The sequence below is a fragment of the Vigna angularis genome, chromosome 4 (assembly GCF_016808095.1).
Source record: "Vigna angularis cultivar LongXiaoDou No.4 chromosome 4, ASM1680809v1, whole genome shotgun sequence".
Taxonomy (NCBI): domain Eukaryota; kingdom Viridiplantae; phylum Streptophyta; class Magnoliopsida; order Fabales; family Fabaceae; genus Vigna; species Vigna angularis.
The window spans coordinates 38,728,221-38,749,505 of NC_068973.1; the positions used below are offsets into that span (position 1 = coordinate 38,728,221).

General features: G+C 31.5%; 2 protein-coding genes across 4 annotated transcripts; both read right to left on the reverse strand.

The window, feature by feature from the left end:
• Positions 1–11,421: 11,421 nt before the first annotated feature.
• LOC108330527 (F-box/kelch-repeat protein At5g43190) lies at positions 11,422–13,266 on the reverse strand. The gene is made up of 2 exons (XM_052875807.1): positions 12,596–13,266; positions 11,422–12,203 (listed from the first exon to the last, which is right to left on the reverse strand). The coding sequence occupies exons 1-2, from the start codon at positions 13,165–13,167 to the stop codon at positions 11,660–11,662; spliced, it is 1,116 nt and encodes a 371-aa protein (XP_052731767.1). The 5' UTR covers positions 13,168–13,266; the 3' UTR covers positions 11,422–11,659.
• A 1,441-nt stretch (positions 13,267–14,707) lies between these two features.
• Positions 14,708–21,085, reverse strand: LOC108331768 (uncharacterized). Of its 3 annotated transcripts, XM_017566685.2 has the most exons (9): positions 20,539–21,085; positions 20,186–20,345; positions 20,038–20,099; positions 19,534–19,628; positions 18,854–18,967; positions 17,959–18,024; positions 16,935–17,032; positions 16,300–16,718; positions 14,708–16,203 (listed from the first exon to the last, which is right to left on the reverse strand). In XM_017566685.2, the coding sequence occupies exons 1-9, from the start codon at positions 20,876–20,878 to the stop codon at positions 14,987–14,989; spliced, it is 2,571 nt and encodes an 856-aa protein (XP_017422174.1). In that variant the 5' UTR covers positions 20,879–21,085; the 3' UTR covers positions 14,708–14,986. The 3 variants fall into 3 exon arrangements, with proteins under 3 accessions (XP_017422174.1, XP_052732356.1, XP_052732355.1); XM_052876396.1 differs by lacking the exon at positions 20,539–21,085 and having other exon boundaries at positions 19,534–19,617; positions 20,200–20,337; XM_052876395.1 differs by lacking the exon at positions 20,539–21,085 and having other exon boundaries at positions 19,534–19,617; positions 20,186–20,262.
• Positions 21,086–21,285: the final 200 nt, after the last annotated feature.

The following is a 21,285-nucleotide window of genomic DNA, read 5'->3' on the forward strand; positions in this document are numbered from 1 at the left end:
GATTGATGACATTAATGATTTGATTCCATGTCAAATATGAATATATGACATTAATGGTTTGATTGTCATATCAAATATTTATTAATGATTGATTAATGAGTTTGATTGCTATAAGTCCTATAAATATGTGGTTAACGTCCAGACATTTAGAGACATCTTTATGAAACATATCTGACTTAAACGTCGGAATGTCTTTTGCGTATCAAAATCCATGTGAAGCAAAGCAAAGTAAGGACGACCGACCCTCATATCCTTTCAACCAAAACAATATTATTATTTGAAATTTAAATTTATTGAAATAACAATCTTAAATATTATCACAAGGTAATTCAGAATTTTGTTATCCTTAAAAGAAGTATGTCAAATGTATAAATTGTTGTAGACTTTTAAACAATTAAACAATACAGAATTATTGAGTCTATTTGAATAATTACGATTTAATAAAATTGTAATATTCAAGGGACACCGATTTATAAGTTTACTACGTATTAGCAAATTTTAAATTTATAATACTATGATTAAATCAATTGAAAAATTACTAATAAAATCATAAATAAATTAAAAATATATATATTGGAAAGAAGGTCAGTTTTAGTTAATTTTTAGTTTTTCTTGAATATTATTTTAGATTAATTGATTTTAAAACTGAAAGTGACTTGTGATATTGAATGAAACGAAAATGTCTGGTGTTGTGGGCTAATGGGCCCTGTTTCTTCGGACGGAAACAGTTTCCGGCGGATGTGTTGGTTACGGGAACGGACTTCTGCTTAAACGCTGTTGATGTCTGCATGTTAGAAGAAGCTTTCAGACAGCGCATTCCATGTCATACGTGGGACCCTCGCTTCAAATTTTCTTATTTATCATTATATTATTATGGCCACACAGATGCTGACAAAACTGCAACACATGTAAACAAAAGAATACGGTATAATCAATAATCTCTTTTCTTTTTTGTTTATCTGAAAAAAAGATAGCAAATAAATTACAGAGATAAAGCGAAACTCTTTTAACATTTGTCGTAAATAAAAGCACAATAATTATATATAGAAATGTGTGGATAAATAACTAAAAATTAGAAAGTGAACTACAAAAAAGCCAAAGTATAAAAAAAAGCTGTTACTCTTTTCTTTTTCTTCCATCAAGAAAAGTATATGCATAGTTACGTACCGTACACAGTGACCGTGCAACACACGCCTACAAGTATAATATGGTTATTTATACGGTTAGTTACGATATTTTATGGGTATAGATACGCGTGTCAAATTACTTTTTTACACGTATCATTTATATCGATAAACGAAAAACCAATACTTTATACATGAGAACAGTATCACAACTTTTGAGACACATTCATTGGTTACAAAATGCGGTGATGTATATACGTATTACATGGATTACTTACTGCGTAATCCACAGAATACATTGTTTCACATTTCTCGCACAAAAGAAAGTATTTTCTATCTTGAGGAATGAAATTAGTTGGAGATACATTTTTTTTTCATTTTTTTCCTTATTTATGTTCTTATTTTTCTTCGACCACACATTTTAATTTTATTTTCATCTACTTTATTTTTTTCCTCAATGGACCATAGTCCTTTAAGTCGTTTTCGATAGAAATGGAGGCAATAAAATATAATTAAAAAGCCAAACCAAGAATATTGTAGTTAGTTGTAACATGCACAGCTAAGCTATTATGGGGAGTCTTTGAAGGGTTGTAGTTAGCTTTCATTGCATGAAAGTTTAATTTGGCATAAAAGTTGTGTTAAATTTCATTACGAATGATAATTTAGTATGCGTTAGAGATTGATTATTAATCAATATTATTTATTATATGAAGCCGTTTTATGTTAATGGAACTTTCTACATGCAAACTTACTTATTCCATTGAAGTTTTATCTCTTAAATTTAGGATTAACCTTGTATTTTCTTCGGAGAGATAGGTAGTTTATGTTATAATTTTATGTATTTATCAAAAAAGATATTTTTATTTGCTTTTCATTTCAAAATGCAGAATAACATGAATGATATATTCTTTTTAATAAATATTTCTTTTTATTCAATTGAATGTCCATAAAAATCAAACCCTTTCATTCGATTTTGAATATCTACAAGTTTTTTAAACCGAATATCTTATTTACTATAATTTGGGCCTCCCTGGTTGATGTATTTTGGGCCAGCTACTTTTAGGTGTTACTTCCTCCATCACCACCACTTCTCCCTCCACCTCCCCAACCTTCTCTAAAAAAATTTAATTACAAAAATAACTTTCTTTAATTACAAAAATAACCTTTATTTTATTTTTAATCATATTTATTTACTTTGAATTCAAACCTTATTTTTCTACCCACCCACTCACCTTTCACTCAGCCCGACCACCAACTCTCCTTCTCTTTCTTTTAGATTCCCACCCCCCAACTCTCCTTCTCTTTCTTTTAGATTCCCACCCCCCAACTCCACCACATCTGTCTTCTAAAAAATAATACATCAAAACATATAAATTACATTATTAAAATATCTTTAAAATTAATATAAAAGATAAGCTAATAAAAATAATTGGAAAATAAACGGATAATCTTTAAACGGATGTCAACATCCGTTTAAGGCAAAACGGATATCGACATCTGTTTTCCCTTAAACGGATGTTGACATCCGTTGACGGATGGTCACATCCGTTGACGGATGGTCACATCCGTTTAAAGATTATACGATTACATTTTAGGGTTTATTACGCATCTCCTTCATGACGAATCTTCCCACACCACCACACCCCACCACACCGATCTTGCACGTTGATCAATTGCTTCCACCACCACTTACAATCTCGCACACTAACTAATGAAAGTTCCATACTCTCAGACCATAATTAGAATGGGAAGAAGAAGTGTGAAAAAGAAAAAGAAGAACATGAAACAAAAAGAGGAGAAAGAAGAGTTCTCACTGCGTGGAGGATTAGAGTGGGTAGAGGTTAAAAATGATTACAGTGGTTAGAGGTTAAAAGATATTAACCCTAAAATTTTATTAAGGGTAAAATAGGAATGAAAAAATAAAGAGAGGGATAAAAAAGAAATGGGGTGGTGGAGGGAGCAAAGTGTTGTGATAGAGAGAGCAAAATCCTCTATCTTTCTTTAAATTAATATTTTGGATGTTGAACGGAAAATTAAATAGTCAAACATTTATCAAAATCAAGCTAATTAGTATTTTAATGTAAATCCAATTCATCTAAAGTGGATCAAACACCAAATATTGTATTGGTTGATTTCATAGGAAGTTGAACACATGCAATCTAAAGGACAGTTTAGTTTTGAAAGTATGATATTCTTCTCATCACTCAAAATTTCCTGGAATCCTAAGACTTTAAATGCTAAAATTTATTCCTAAATTAGTTTTCAATTTATACACGTTGTTTCTATTAATTCAATGGAAGAAAAACATTAAGATATATTTTTAAAAAAGCGGAACTAAATTAGAATTTTCAATAATAAAGAAGCTAAACTAAAAATAAATAAACTATGGAGGTGAAATAAGTCATTAACCTTACAAATTAAGTATAATAAAGTGATTTTAAAACGAAACCTTATTTATTAATAGCATCTAATGTTTGCATTATCTTAAATACAATCATTTACTGTATATTTATTTTATAAGATAGATTTGAGGAAGAAAGAGATGATAAATTTGAGTGAATTTGAATGAATGAATTTTAATTGTTTTTTAAAGAATTTAAAAGAAAAATAAGTGATTTTGAAAATAAAGTTTCTGAAAAGTTTATGAATTGTTTAATTGATATGTGATAAAAAAAATGATAAATAAAAATATAAAATTACTGTATTACACTTGTAATTAAAAATAATATATTATTATTATTATTTATTATAAATGATTTTACATCTTCAACGTTCCCTTCCAATCCATAAACGTTCCCATCTCAGCACAATAAGCTTTATCTTCATCACAGAAAATCAATTTTCTTACGACGCAGAACGAATTTCATCTACTTGTTTCAACATAATTAGTGTGTCAGGGACAAAAGAATAAAAGAAAAAATCCATTTTATAAATAAACACTGTATCCACACAAATCTCGTCACTTATACGATGAAAAAGACTTTCTCTTTCAAATCTGTCTTCATATATCCATACAAATCCTTTGACAAAAATAAAGTAGTATTTTAATAATGCAACTTAGTATTAAAAAATAACAATATTAACTTGATTTTCTATTGTATTTAGTAGACTAGTCAATCTGTTTAATGACCATGGGACAGTCCTCTATCCTTTGTCTTTTTTTAGGGTCTCAATGAGATTGATAAATTCAAAACTTCGAGAAAAGTTAATTCAAATCAAAGATCAAAGTAATTTTTCGATAAAGTCGATTTAATCAAAATTTGGTGAAATTCTAACTTTATTCATTAATCAAAATTTAGTTAAATTCAATTGAATTATCTTAATTTGAGTCTAAGTACGTCTTAACTTAATTTCGTGTTAAAATTTGAGACAGATAGTATAATAGAAAGTTAAAATAGATCTATTCGAGAAAAAAAGTTAATCCTAATCGATTTGACTAAAAATCGAGACAATTTAAAATAATTCAAAAGTTTAATAATATATTTAAAAATATAATATACTTTTCATGTTTAAAAAGAAATTCATATACTCACTTTGATCTACAGGTTTTTTTAAATTTTTTGATCGTGAACTTTTTTTAATTATGTCATTTTCTTTTACACGTAACATATTGAGTCAAAATTAAATCCTGTAATTAGACCAATTTGATAAGTATAATATTTAGTGGTTATTTCTCACAAATTATAATATCCAATATAATCCTAATAGGAATAACAATAATTGTTACTATAAATTAATAAACTCTTCGTGGTAGAAAATATTAGGCGGTATTGACCTTTATGATTTTTATTAATTTTTAAGGGTCATGTTGATAAATGAACTGCTTTGGTTTCTATTTTCATTCCAGATTTTTTCTTTATACTTTTTTTTTGCTTTCTTCTTATTTTTATTTTTTTCATCACGAATTACTCTAAAATGGAATAAACATTTATCATTACTGAAATTGATTACTTTGGTGCTTAGTACTGAAAAAGACGAGGGAGTCCCCTCAACGTGTCGAGGGAGTCCTCTCAGCGTGACAAGGGAGTCTAAGAAAATAAATAAATTGTTTATTACCTAAAGGTCAAAATAAGAAAGTGTAGAATTCTACATAATAAGTCGATTTCAGCATCAAAGTGACTAATTATCGTAATAAACATATAATATTTTTTAATTATAAAAATTAATTTCTTTTTTTTTGCATATAAAATATTAATCTATAAAAAATATGATGTTTATTGAATTGGGCTATGTCGATACTTAATTCAATCTAATTAGATTGAGTTGAGTTTTATTTATAAATTTGACTTAATTAAAAATAGTTATTTAAGTGAAATGGTGGATTTAATATAAATGACTTTTACTAAAATTTTTTATTTGTGTTAATTAAATTATATGTTTTATTTCTATTTTTATATCTTCAATTATTTTGGGTAAATTTTTTTATAACCTCTATTGTTGATCTATTTGAAGAATTGAATTAATTTTTGTAGAAATTGTATTATTTTTATAAGTAAGTTGATACTTCAAAATTACAATTTTAATATAAGACCGTTTTTTTTTACTTAATTGGCCTAACTCAATTTTAGTTGTTAAAAGTAGTTTGAGTTGCATTATATTTAACATCTTAAAAAATACATAAATTCAGATTAATGTAATCCCATGTTTTTTTAGAGGGTTGGGTAATAGGGTTGTTCAAATTCTATCCAACTCACAAACGCTCCTAAAATAATATTTATAAAAAAAATCAAAATTAACTGCTTTAAGGTTTTTATATCTACTATTTTCAATTAAACGAATTGATTTAGAGGCTGAATTGAAAATTAACAACTAACAGAGTATAATATTCAAATATAAATTATATATTTACTATTAATTAAATACTAATAGTTATTTTATGGTCTTATTTATATTTAATTATCAAATTATATAAGTTATTTATGAATACAAGTTAAAATTATAAATATAACAATAATTATACAATACCATAAAAACGTATACCGTGTCTCCTTATTCAAAAATTTTTATTTATATAACGATTAAAAAATTAAAATAGTTTTCAAAGTGTTTTAATACAGCTTAACAATCTTAGAGTAAAAACTCAAAAAAGAAAAAATCTAATTTATTTTAACTCAAAATTATATTAATTTAACATCGAATTAGACTTCACCTATTTTCGTGTTTAATTTGATGACTAATTAATATACCAATGGACATACACCCCTGCATCAAGGTACTCTAAATCTGGAATAGTTGAAGACAAACTTAGTAAATTAAGTAACAAGTTTTACCTTTTTTATTTTATGAATCTCTCATCATAATTTTTCCTATAAAATTTTAATTCCATGTCATTTGAAGTGTTGAATTTTCATAAATTATTATCGTTTAAATAAAATCATAATAACAAAACGAACTATCTCGGATGAAACTAAATCTGATAAATTCATTTACTTTGTTTTCTCCGATTTAGTTTTATCATTACATATTTGCTGATCTGACAAAAATATATATGCGCACTAACAAATTACAAGCACTATATACCGTAAGATTTTCAAGTAAGAATATTTTAAATTATCCTATAATAGTTCTTTTAATATTTTCCTTCAATATTAAGTGAATAAATACTGAATAGCCTTTATGCTTTTTATTTTATTCTTTAAAAGATTACATAATTATTAAAAAGACATTGTAAATAGATATATGAAGTAATTCTCCAACCAAATTCATAACAGGAGAGGATGCGTGTCATCCGTTTATTTTAGTTAAATCTATGTTATAATTCTTCTAATCTAATCTATTATTTAAAATTTTAGTATAAGTTAATTTATGTTTTTTTATTATTTTATTTTATTTTGTCTTAAAATTCTTTAGAAGAACTTCTCCAAACATATGATAAGAATGTAATGAAAAATTGCATTTACATACTTTCTTTCTTCACTCCTTATTTCGGTTATTTCACTATCCTGTTTTTAATTTTGATTTAAAGTTTTGAGATATAATCGTGAAGGTTTTGGTATATTCTTATATATGCAAAAAATATTATATCAATTATATATGCAAAAAAAAAACTTAATTAGGAGAATAAATAAAAAACTTATCGCTTCGCAAAGTATTTTCAATTATATCAACATGCATTAAGAAATATATCAAAATACTGCATATAGAAATGTACGAACTCAAGTATTATTAAATGTAAATTTCAAATAAATAAAAATAAAAATTTGATAAACAAGTTATAAAAAGGGCTTATTAACAATGAAACTATCAGTATTTTAATATCCACTTAAAGTTTAGAAATATTAAGATTTGACATTAAAAAAAAACAAAAACAAATAGACACAAAAAGTTTGTGCATTTACAAAATAAGTATACAATGAAAAAGTTGAGAATGAAATTTGTAATACACTATTCATAATTTATATGTTAATGTTGATATCTGATAATAATAATATTTAATGAGTCTTTTGAACAATCTGCAATGTGACAAAATCATATCTATATATTAAAATGCAATATCAGTTTAAATAATTAGCCAACCTTTATATGTTTATGTGTTATTTCATAATAATAAGCTGATAAAATAATTTGCAAATATTATATATACTTATTAATTTATAAAGCATACATGTATTGATATCATGCTAATTTCAAGGAAGTTAATAAAAAACAATATTTAAGATAATCCTCTACAATTATAGTAAATTAATTTGTTTGATGGAATTTATTTATGATTTTGTAGTTTTTGATGGCAGTATGGTCAAAGTAAAGAATGCGTGGTTTGATGATTAAACGATAATTGGTATTAGTTTAGTGAGATAATAATGTGAGGCAAATAGACTGCTGTTTCGATAATGATATTAATGAATTGACCCATTACATACCCATCACGAATGACGAACCAAGAAATCACAATAATTTTAGAAAATTGAAAACCAAACAAATTTAAACTAACAATTGGTATCAATATCTATATAGGAAAATGATATAACGGAGAATTATCAATAATACTCAGCCTCATAATATAACAGCTATATGATTTTTTTTAGTCATTTATTCATTCGGCTTTTGTGAGATGCAACCGTGTCAGTGTTTAGCTTAAATGTTTATTTCGTCTGTAGATTAATAGATGAATTTTTGTTCATTACTTAATTTTAAAAATAAAAACATTGATTCTATATTATAAAAAATATATGAATAAAATTTTGTCAGTTGACAATAAGAACATTAATTACATATTAATATGGCGTAATTTTTTTTCTTATATCGTTGTACAGTTTTTTCTCTCTGTCAAACTTAAAGGAATGAATAGTAATATTTTTAAATTTTCTTTACGGGTGTCCTTTCCCCCAACTTGTTCAAACCTGCGACCAAAGTGGTGAGAGAGTACAACTTTTGGGTATCCATCTTTTCAGAGCCCAAATTCCGTTTGAAAAGAAAATGGTGAATGGAGCATTGTGCTTCCACCACGTACACAAATTCCTACTCGCTTACTGTGCCCTTAATCTCAACCTCCGTCGTCAACATCCCACGTGCCTTTACTTCCACACTCGCTCTTTGCTCCTCTCTCATCCTTTCAACTTCAATCACTCCGCCACCCCTTTCAAACCCTCCCTCCTCCGCATACCCAATTCCCGCCTCTTTTCCCTCTCCTGTGGCGGCTCAGGCGGAAACGACGCTCGTGGCGGTGGCTGCGGCTCCAACGGTCCGAATTCCGGTGGCTCTGGCGGTTCGAATTGCGCCGGCGGCAATGGAGGACATAAGTGGTCCTTCCTCTTTCAATTGTTTTGGTTATATTTCATTATTGTTTCAAAATGTATGATATAAATAGAGACACTTTTTTGCATAGAATAGAGTAGTGTTTTTACTTTTGTGCTAACTCCTCTGCTTTATGATAATTTGCCATCTTGTTGTCTGTGGACAAACATGCAAGGTTTCACCGAGAATTTAAAAGATCAGGAGAGATGGAATTATGCTCAAATTCGTGGAATCAAGAGTTGTTTTGAAAAAGGATTTTATGACATGAATGAAGATTACGGAACTGGCATATAAAGAAATCCAAGCAGCACCCAATTTGCGTAGTTTATTTATAACATTTATGATGATTTTACATCAACTCGCAGTTAGAAAATATTTTTCATGTTTAAAAAGAAATTCATATACTCACTTTGATCTACAGGTTTTTTTAAATTTTTTGATCGTGAACTTTTTTTAATTATGTCATTTTCTTTTACACGTAACATATTGAGTCAAAACTAAATCCTGTAAATTCGACCAATTTGATAAGTATAATATTTTGTGGTTATTTCTCACAAATTACAATATCCAATATAATCCTAATAGGAATAACAATAATTGTTACTATAAATTAATAAACTCTTCGTGGTAGAAAATATTAGGCGGTATTGACCTTTATGATTTTTATTAATTTTTAAGGGTCATGTTGATAAATTAATTGCTTTGGTTTCTATTTTCATTCCAGATTTTTTCTTTATACTTTTTTTTTTGCTTTCTTCCTTTTTTTTTTTTCATCACGAATTACTCTAAAATGGAATAAACATTTATCATTACTGAAATTGATTACTTTGGTGCTTAGTACTGAAAAAGACAAGGGAGTCCCCTCAACATGTCAAGGGAGTCCTCTCGGCGTGACAAGGGAGTCTAAAAAAATAAATAAATTGTTTATTAGCTAAAGGTAAAAAAAAAAGTATAGAATTCTACATAATAGGTCGATTTCAGCATCAAAGTGATTAATTATCGTAATAAACATATAATATTTTTTAATTATAAAAATTAATTTCCTTTTTTTTTGCATATAAAATATTAATCTAACAAAAATATGATGTTTATTGAATTGGACTATGTCGATACTTAATAAGTATAATAATAATAACAACAACAATTCACGTATCAACTAAAATAAATTTTTAATCTATCAAATTTATTTCATCATTCATTAATTTTCATAACCTTTTATTTTATGTTCCTTGATTTCTCATCATCTTCTCTAATTCAAATGATTTTTCACCTTTCTTTCCATTTAAATCTATTCAAATTCACTTTCCCACATTTACCATAAAAACAAATACACTCAAAACAATTTACTTGATCTACCAATTCTTTAAATTAAAATTGAATCAGTTTAATTTAACTCACTTTTAATTCAAATCAACCGTATCAATTTGACACCCTTAATGGCATCAGTGTTAATTTTTAATTATTTATTTTGACACACTTTAAATCTCTAAGAAAATGCACCCCATTATTACTTTTTATTTGTCATTTTTGTAATAAATAATTCTCTCGCTTCGTTTGCCTTTTAAGTAATATATATTTTATTATATTTTTAATATAGAGAGAAATGACATATAGGATAACAAAATTTACAATAACATTCAATAAAAAAAATGTATAGTTTCAGTTTCTTTACAATAGGTATGCAAGACATTGAGTAAGAAGACTTATTCATTTATTAGTGATTTTTATGTATAATTTCGTTATTTTGCAAGTCATAATCAATTAATTCTAAAAAAATTACGAGTCAATCTTTAATTTTTTTTAGAGATTATTTAACTTATATTTACATTTTACAACTTTTAATTATTTTTTATTTCCTTAGACTTGACACTTTTATTTTTACTATTTTTGTAATTCTTTTTCTTTTCATTGTTTCCACCCACTATATCCTTTAGGTATTTCTCTTGAGGAAAAATATAATTAAAAGATGTTTAATTTAATTTATTTGAAAAAAGAAAACTGTTGTTAGTTTTATGACAGCACATTGGGTGCTTTAAAGTCTTGATGTTTTATAATTGAAAAAGTGTTTGATAAATTTCAGTCAAGCATGGCGTGGTTCTTCAAAAGTTTTGATGTTTGCATTTGTATAAAGGAAAATGTCGGAGTCGTTAACATATCCGTTGACATTTTCTATATATAGTTTAGATGACATATAAGATAAAAGGTTAAAGTTGTGGAGTCTAGTAGCAAATAGAAATTTAGAAAATTGTCGAAAGAATTAAAAAAATTATTCCAGTGATTAATAATAATCAGATAACTTAATAACAAGATTTGAAAAAGAAAGACATTAGATAAAAAAATACGCCATGAAAGCTCTTAAAAAAATATCTTCTATTAATTAAAAACTAAAACATGGCTGACTACATGTATATGATCGGTTTGTTTGAGTAAAATGAGTTTAATTAATTGATTAAAAAGAAAATTTTCAACGACGGTAACTATCAAAAGAAAATTAGTGATTAACATTATCAAGTAAGAGATATCTCAGACTAACGTAATTCAAAACCATGCATTTAGACAATCATGAATAGAAAGGAAAATGCTTGCTTGATTTTTCTGTAATATTCCAGTTAAGAAGATGAAATCTGCAAAATCAAAAGCTGTGCACCTCATACTTTCAATTCCCAAAGTTATCACAGAAAACTTAAATGCATCATCATCATCACCTCATCATCATCATCATCACCATCCTCATCATCATTATCACACATTCACAGATAAACAAAGCATCGAATCCAACAACTATGGCTACTGCATATGACTCAGACGGAAGCATAGAGCTTTGGAACAAAAGAAAACCACTTGAAACCACAACTACACTTGAGAGGCAAATAGGGGCATTTTGGAAGCCAATCCCAACTCCTTCTGGAAACACTGTAGTACAATATCTCCGGCCACATGTAACAGCAAACACAGATCATACCCTCATGCCAGAAGCAATAAACATGTTCATAGTTATGGTAACAGACAGACACAAATTTTCTGCACATAATCTCAGGCAACGCCACAACTTCCACCCAAACCCCGTCACTCGTTAATTCCCACACCTTCATACTTCTGCAGATCCCATCGGCTCCAATCCCACCGACCAAATACAATTTTCCCTCTCCATCGTCATCACTGACAAGCCTCACGAAGGTGAGTTGTGGGGGCAACTCAGCCACGTGCCTCTCCCACTTGCCACTCTCCAAATCGAACCGCACGACGGAGAAGGGTTCCGGGGTGGTGAAGTACAAGCCGCCGTGGAAGAAAGTACCCTGCTGGAGGCAACTGTCGCTGAGGACAGCATGGAACCCCTGGAAGCGCTGTTGGAAGTCCCACATCGACTAGAGATAAGGCCAAATGATAATATATAAGTGAGGTGCAAACCTCACCCTACAAGCCGGTTTTGTGGGGATGAGTTAGGCATAAACTCACTTTCTAATATGGTATCAGAGCCATGGTTAGAGCCTATCCTAGCGAGTTCTAAGTGGGCATTCTATTCTTCTCTTCCACCCGCAATCGGGCCGCTATCGGACCACCTAATTTCTACTATCACGCACGAGATGTCTATACCTCGGCGTGAAGGGGGTGTGTTGGAAGTCCCACATCGACTAGAGATAAGGCCAAATGATAATATATAAGTGAGGTGCAAACCTCACCCTACAAGCCGGTTTTGTGGGGATGAGTTAGGCATAAACTCACTTTCTAATAAGCGCCTCCAGGAGTGGTGGTTGGAGTTGTAGACAAAGGCGGTGTTGGAGGCTGAGTTTGAAGAAAGGAGGACTAAGTAGTAGGTAAGAGAGGTGGCGAGAAAAGAAAGGTGGGTGAAGTGAAGAGAGTGAATTGGGGATTGGATGGTTCTGGAGGATTTGGCAAAGAGGTTGCATACGATAAAGGAAGAGGAAGAGGGGTTGAGGAGACAGAAGAGGCCACCGGAGGAGGATGCAAGAGAGAAGGATGAAGAGAAAGGGAGAGAGGGAGAGACAGTGCGCCAAGAAGAAAGGTTGGAATCGTAGAGACGGAAGTAGAGAGGGCACTGAGGGTGTGAGAGTAAGAGAAAGGAAGAGAAGGGTGAAGAAGAAGAAGATGATGATGGGGAATGTTTGGAGACAAAGGAAGGAGAGAAAAGAAGAGAGGAGAAAGCCTTGCAAGTGGATCTGAGATTCAAGAGAGTCTTGAGAGGGAGTAACAGAAGTATGTGTTCCACAACATCAGGAGGTAGTTTGCTCCAGATTCTGGGGTCCATTGTTGTCGTCGTCGTCGAAGTGAAGGTTGTTATGTTTTTCATTTCATCGGAGTTTCCGAATGAAGGTTGTGTCTGTCTGCTGTAATATAAAGAGAAGAAGGGTGCCTCCGTCGTGTGATGCGGCCGCCATGATGAGTTGACTAAAACAAAAACAAAAGCTTGAGGTAGGACCATCTTTATATTTTTTACTTTTAATTGGATTATTAGCCCCCACTGGTATATGTCATTAGACGGTATATTAATTTTTAATTACAGTCAAACAATTTATTTAAAAAATCATTTTTTTTTATTGAATTAGAAATGTATTGTTGACAATTGTTACTTGCTTATGACACAGCTGAAGACATTTTCAGTTATTTAAAGTAGGAAATAATTACGGGCGATCACTTAAAGTGTTGATATGCAATAACGATACGTAAGAAGTCTACAAGAATGGCTTAGATTGCAACGTATATTAAGTTTTTAGGGAAAATCAAGGTTTGCTTTCATAAAATACATTTCTTTTGGAGAAACAAGAATTTTTAATAATAATTATGATTACGACTAAAATGAAGTTTTATAATTGATTTCAATGATTGAAATTTGTAAGAATAGTTGGATATCTGATGGAAGAGTCAAATATTACAATTACTAGTGTTACAAAGAAAAAAAGAATCAAGGATAAAAAAAGAAGAGAGCAACAATTAAGTACGTGGAGTCATGTTTTTCATAGTCTCTCTTAGACTTTGTTTATTTGAAAAGATTTGAAGATAAATTTTGTTATTGTTTATTTGAGTGGATTTGGAGATAAATGAGATTGAATTTAGAAGTAAATTTATTTAATCTGTCACATCAATCAAATTCTACACTAATTTCTCACAAACTTTACTTCCAAACTTACACTCAATTACCTTCAAATCCGCTCAAATAAACAACAAAAAAATTTATTTTTAAATTCTCTCAAATCTCTTCAATTACTCTCTTCCAAAATCCATTCAAATGAACAAAGCCTTAATGCGAAAACTTGTAGTATTCGAGAAAACTATCACTATATGAAGATATTGGAGTAATTTGCATGTTACAATAAACTTGAATAATATTTGTAAAATTATATTCCAAAACCAAATTGACACAATTTTACTTTCAAAATTATCTACAGATGATTAATATACTATTAATGACACCAATCAGGGAAAACTAACATCTAATTTACCTTTCCAAAAATCATAGCTCGTATGGTGGCTAAAGGAAACTATATAATTGTTACCTTCTAAATGAAAATAAAATAAAAAATAAATTGCAAATCCTTGAACAAATCGTTACAAGTTCACTAAAAGGAGGAATACGTAAAAGAATTAATTGCTCGTTGCTCGAAGTAAATTAACAACTGATAATAATTAGTGTCATGGCGTTGTGAAAGGGTAAGTCCTTTATAAACAAGGCACAGTTCACCAGTAGGGCGTGTTGCTTCCAACGTTAAATTTTGAAGTGCAGCAGCTCGAGTACTGCCAGATGAACAGCATTACACAATTATTGTATAACTGTCAGTTTTATTCATATGCCCTAGCTGAAAGGAAATATTGACTAAAATAAACCCGAATCCTTCTAAACAAAATTCAATTCCGGGGTTGAGTTAAATTAACCTTTACAGACATTATACTATTGTGTATATTTTAGAGGATGTTGGCATCAAGATTGCCAATTGCACATTCGATAATGCCACTATGTATGAACCATGTAGAACATATCTATGTACCTAGTGGAACTTTACCCCTGCAACATATAAGGTTTCACATGTAGACAAAAGCCAAAAGGTTACCGAGCAGATGCATAAATATGGTATCTTGGCAAGCAAGAAAAATGGAATGACTAACTTAAGCGCTTAAAATCCGCTCATTCCAGAGAAATGCTTCTTCATGGATCGATCCTTCTGGTGGTGATTGTTTCTTCCTCCTCCTCTGCCCCTCCCTCTACCTCTTCCTCTACCCCTTTGGTTATTCCCATCCACCTCAGAATCACCAGATTGTTGCACAGGCTGCTGCTGCTGCTGCTGCTGCTGCTGCTGCTGATGAGATGCAATCTGTCTTCCACCTTCCTTCCTACTACCCCTACCAAAAGATTTGCCCGGAATCCCATTGCCTTCCATTTCAGAAACCTGGGATTGGTTATCATCCTCCTTGTAGGAATCCGTCAACTTCTTTACTGCTCCAAGAGGAAGGTTTCCGCCTCGTCCAAGGCCATGTATTAACTCTTTCTGAGCTTGCGTTACTAGTGAAGCTTCACCGGAATTTGCAACTGCTACCGCACCAGCCACTTTGTAGCTGTAATTCTTACCATCCTTGACATAGTACTGTGGCTTTCTCCTGGAGCCCCATTTTGAATCAGGGACATCTTTTGCCGAGTTTCCACTCTCTGTTGCCCACGACTTCCCTGATTTTGCATTTATTTGGTCACCAAGTATCTCATTTTCTTCTAATCCAGAGTCTGCTACACTTAAACCCAAGTCATCAAAAGAGTCGTCATACTCATCTTCATATTCATATTGTAAAATCATAGCAGCAGTTTTTGATGTATCTTTCTCGTCCTTTTTATCCAGAATACTGAGATCAGGCAAATCAGCTCTAGATTTCCTTATAAATTTTCCTAGTGAAGCAGAGGATGACATCAGTGACCCCTCTGTCTGTTGCTTCCCCCTTACAACTTCTGGATTTGAGAATGCTGACGTAGAATCAATTAATTTACCTTTTCCTTTATCATTCCCACTCACAGTGGTAGGCTTGGCTGGTGGTAATGTCTCTAGCGAGGTGTCCAGGCTCTGCAGATCTTGATGAAGGGTTCCCTCTAAAATTCTTTGAATAACCTCTTCTGGATTCTGGTCATAAACCTCAAGACACGCAGCTAAAAAACCTTTACCGTAATCAGGAAACAGATCCCTAATTTGACTGATGTTCGACTCTGCAATTGCAGCATCTTCATCCGTCAATAATGATTGGTTTGGCACAGGGGCCGTTGCAGAATATGGGTCCTTATAAATCTGTTTCACAGAACTCATCATCCCGGATAGATATTGAAACTGTTCATTATCAATGAATATCCATCCTGCATCATAGTAACTGAGTTAGAAAAGGAAAAGGGCCAAGCATATTGCAAACATGAATGGAAAAATGCAACGATTTAAAATGCAACGATCATTACCACTATCCTTTAATCTCTCAATCCCACTCAGTATATTAAAATTTCTTTCAACATCTTGAAGAAATGTTTCCTTCTGATGGCTTTCCCGAGAATGTGATGATACTGTATTGATATCTCGAATTGTTTGAACAAGAATATCTGCTCTGATGACTGGGTCCTCTACATTGGCAGGAAACATCTTAGTGGCAGCTGGAAGAGGGATGCCATCTCTGAACACTTCATCACTTAGATAGCACAAGTGCAATAGTTGCCAACCAAACTTTACCAGTCTTATTTTTAACATCTTCAGACTCACCAAAATATTAGATGTTGTGCCATCATGTTTGTCAGAAAAAATCAAACGGAACCCCTTTTGTAATGATGGAATTAGTGAATCATGCAATCTGGCAAGGAGGCTCAGCAGTTCCTCATTCCCATAACTAATAAATTACACAGAACATAAAAAATAATCAAAGTCTTGAAGGAAAATTTTAAATGGCAAATATTAATCATTTATTCTATTTAGATAAATTAACCAACACAAATATTCTACGCATGATACACCAAATGCAATGTTTGATAAGTCATTTCTATTGAAATTTATGACATTCAATCTTCAGTTATCATAAAATTCAACTTTCAGAGGTAAAGGATACCTCATTTCAACTGGACAAGAAAAGAATACAGCTGCTGGTTCGTATGCACTAACAAAAGAATCCATTGATACAATTGCATCATTTATAAAGTCCATCACCTATAAAAAAATCGAATGACATAATTATATTGCAGCATATTTTGAACAAGTACATAAATTGTGGATAAACTAAATCCTATATTAACAAAGGTATGTAGGGGGAAGTAATTGTACTCAATTTTCCCTTTACATGGGCTGAGAGACTGTTTTTGTGTTGAAGCTCATGACTAGTCGGTCACCAGGGTGCAACTTTAGCATTACACCAACACTCGACCTCAATCTAAATGCTATATAGTTTTAAGAAATTATGGCAAGGACAATACACAATTCCCTGGCATATCATTTTCCACAGCAAAATTCTAGTTCAAATATGGAAGTAATTATTGTCTATGAAATATCTGACACTGTGATACAGGGAAAATATTATTTACAATTGATTTGATGTGGTCAATGCCATAAATTCAAAGTTTTATTTTGCTACCGTGTAAAAATGTCCAGGGTTAGCTGGATTATGCCCAAGAAGGTTTCTGGTATTGGATGCAGCAACAGGTAACTTCACATATAAAGGGGAGAGTAACTTGGAAAAGAAAGTTGGTCATTCCAGAATCTAGATAGAAGCTGCTCTACTCAAATGCTTAAGAGCTCATGAGCTGACCATTCTCTCTGGTGTTTCCATACCGCAGTTTAAAATGCTATATATTCAACTGTTTTCACTCCATTTTTCAAATTCTATCCAGTTGCACTTGTATACTGTCATTCCTTAGTTGTATTTTCCTCTTGGTTCTTTTCCAATAAGGATCATTAAAAATGGGTAACACAAAATCCACTCAACTTTCTTAGTGGGACTAGGCCAATCAGTTATCCCGATGTAGAAAATTACAAACTTATAGATACAGAATTTGAGTATTCTCATATCTGCTTTATCACCCCGTAAAAGAACATTGGGTATTTGGGCTACAACTCAGTAACAGAATAAAGTGACTCACCTCCAGCAGATCAGCTTGAAGAAAAGCAGCATTGTGGTCATCGAGATTTCCAGAAGAAAATAAAACCTGAACATAATCCCCAAACGAAAGTTTTAATTTGCATTGTAATTTTCTCCTATATACCATAATTATACACAAACTTTCCATCAAGATTTAGACATCCAGTCACTTATAAATAGTTTTCTGAAAAACATTTTTATCCATTAATGCATTCTACGTAAGTCAAATAACTTATAGAAGGAAGAGAAAAAAGGTCATCCTCGGGCACATTATTGGACAACAGGATGTTCAAAGGGAACTCAAGAAGAAAAGTATGGAGTCATACTTAAATACTGTATCTTCTAACCTAAAAATGATGAATTAATAACTTAAATTTGTAAGATCAAATATGCATGTTCTGTGCATTTATCCAAATAATATAGAAACAGTGATGTGTACACCTGGTACAAACCAGTTCGCTCAACACATATCATCCAACAAATCAACAAATTATTGTTAATTATGTAGGTAACGGCCATTTCCTCTCCCCACCTTTTCTTCGGAAATGTTTGGAGGCATGCGCCTGAGCTAGATTATCCTTTTGTTGTGTTGAAAGTATAAATTCTAATAAAACAATCAAGAAACTCTATGGCATAATATAAATAAGATTACCCTTTTTAAGTCTTATGAAACAAAACAGCTTGTTGGACGTCAAAAGTAAACTTATCAATTTAGCAAATAATATGATTCAAGACGTAACACATACTTTCGATAACAAGAACAAACTAGATTAATATTCTCACCAACAAAAAAAAACTTATCTAGTTAACCAAAATACAGTATAAAAACTCAAAGCAGAAAAGAAAGTAATTAACATGATGAATATTCAGTTTAACTGGTCAAATTACAAGAATACCTCCAATGATGAACTGCAACGTTCATGCATTGTGCTGACAATTCCTAGAAAATGGGATATTACTGCAGTCAGATTATTATGGAGCCAAGGTTGAGCACTGAAGGCATTTCTGACCTGAGACAAAAAAGAGAAAAGTTAGCAAGTAAAGTTAAATGCACAAAAAAGGAATTACTTAAATTCCACAACAAATTTTACATAGAATTACCCCTTAGATTGAGATGTCTAAAGAACATAAAATGTGTACGGGTGTAATGCAGATAAAATAAAAAGGTTGGATTAGTATCCTTCAATATTTTTCATAACAATTAAGTAATAGGACCTTCCAGAGAAGGTATAACTCAAGTAAACCAAAAAAAACTCAGAAAGATGAAGAGTAAAATAAGGCAGAGAGAGCTAAAGAATAAATCATACTGATTTACTTTAGGAGAGAGGAAAAGAGAAAACCAAACATTGTCATGCATTCTATTTCACAAGCAATAAGGGAGAACGTCTTAATGAACTTCATCTATTATTTTATTCAAATAATTTAATAAACCAAAAAAGAGTATCAAAGATATAAATCATGTATACAGGTGCCTAATTGTATGGGGAAGGGTAATTGTACACAGCCTTTCTGTTTCACATTCAAAGAAGCTATTTCCTTATACCACTTAATATACTATTAAAAAAGAAATTCTCACCAGTGATCTTGTTAATTCTTCATTTTCATGATAGTATATGGCACATATATCCAATAACTTTGGCAATTCAAGCAACTTTTTCTCCTGCAAAAGAACTACAGGCAAAATTAGTGAACATCGGTGAATCACTAAACAAAAAAGATCAAATATAAGGTAATTGCCCGACAAGAATCCGCAGTGGAAATTATTTTCTAATAAATGCAATGATGTTTTATTATTATACCATAAATGGCCATACATATTTTTAAAGAATCAAATGCCACCTTTTCTAGGGACTGACCAATTTTATCAACTATTAGTCAAATATGGGTGTTTGGAACCATGTCCAAAGAGCAAAGAAACACGAGTTCAGGCACAGTACCAGACACTCCCTATTTATTGTATACACATAACATTTATAGAACATGTACAAAAACGTTGTTCCAATGCGTGTTCAACCTCTGCCTGGGCCAAGACATACTAATGAAGCCCACACAGCCTAAAAAAGGTCAAATGAGATCCCACCTCCATGGTCTCTCAAACTGAGGGCATCGGCCGGTCGAGCACCAGGGTCTTTATTCGAAGAACTGCAATGCACACACATTACGAAAAATCACACATAAAGAATACAGAGTCCAAAACAGAGCATCACTCCAACTCAAGAGAAACTTACATGCGATACAATACCATGAAAACGCGGCGACTCAAATCCCTCTCGCCAACAATAACACCTGCTACAATCCCTTTCACCCCGCGATGAGGGAAATCATACCACCTGTTTCTAAATTGCAAGAAGCTGTCCAAAAACTCATGTAGGGAGGCGTCAGCAGCCACTGCAAATACAATTAAAAACATTGACACCAACTTCACACAAAAATTCCCAACGTAAAAACATCACAGCACACAATTCAATGACAAGTTGAGTACTATCAGTGTACACGGTTTGGTAAGATTAGATTGAGGACGAATGAAGAAAAAAAATATTATTTTTTTAGAGAATGAATGAAGAATAATTGAGTGAAGTACCTTGCGTCCAGAATTGCTTAGGTTTGCACTTGAGCAAGCGTGACAAGTGTGTGTTCAAAAGATCTACGACTCTCTGAGATTCGAGGGGATCCAATGCTCCATCTTCGGCGCCAAGACCCGCCGCCACGGCCTCGTCTTGTGGTAAGTATTTAACGAAATTACCATTCTGGCCTCTGTTTGGGACTCCGCTAGTGGTGGCGGGGATGGATGGTTGGGTTTGTCTGAGAGAAGTTGAGAGGGTTGGATTGGGATTTTTGGGGAGAAAGTTGTTGTGGTTATGGGTTTTGGTGAAACCTTTGTTATTGTTGTCTTGTCTACCCTGATCGGATCTATTCGACATTTCAATCGGAAAGAATCGAGCCAAGTGCCGTAAGAGAAGGGCGGCGATGGTGCGGAGTTGCTAAAGTGTTGGAAATAAAACTGAACTCGTCCTTTCAAATACCAAAAGTTAACTCAGTGTTGGGTTGGGTTCAGTTCATTCAGAGCCTGGGTTTTCTTTGTGTAATACATGTAATTCTCAGGTTTTGTTGGAATTGTCACAATCATAATTTGCATAATCCATCTCTTATATATTTTCTTTTTGTTTTTTATTATCTTATATCATCGTCATTTTTATATTTATATATATAAAAGATAAATTGTGTAATGGTAAAGTTGCGATTATCAGTTATATTACCATAAAAAGAAATTCACTAAAAAAAATGACTTAGAGTATCTCATTAGTTTTTATTTTTATGAAATAGTATC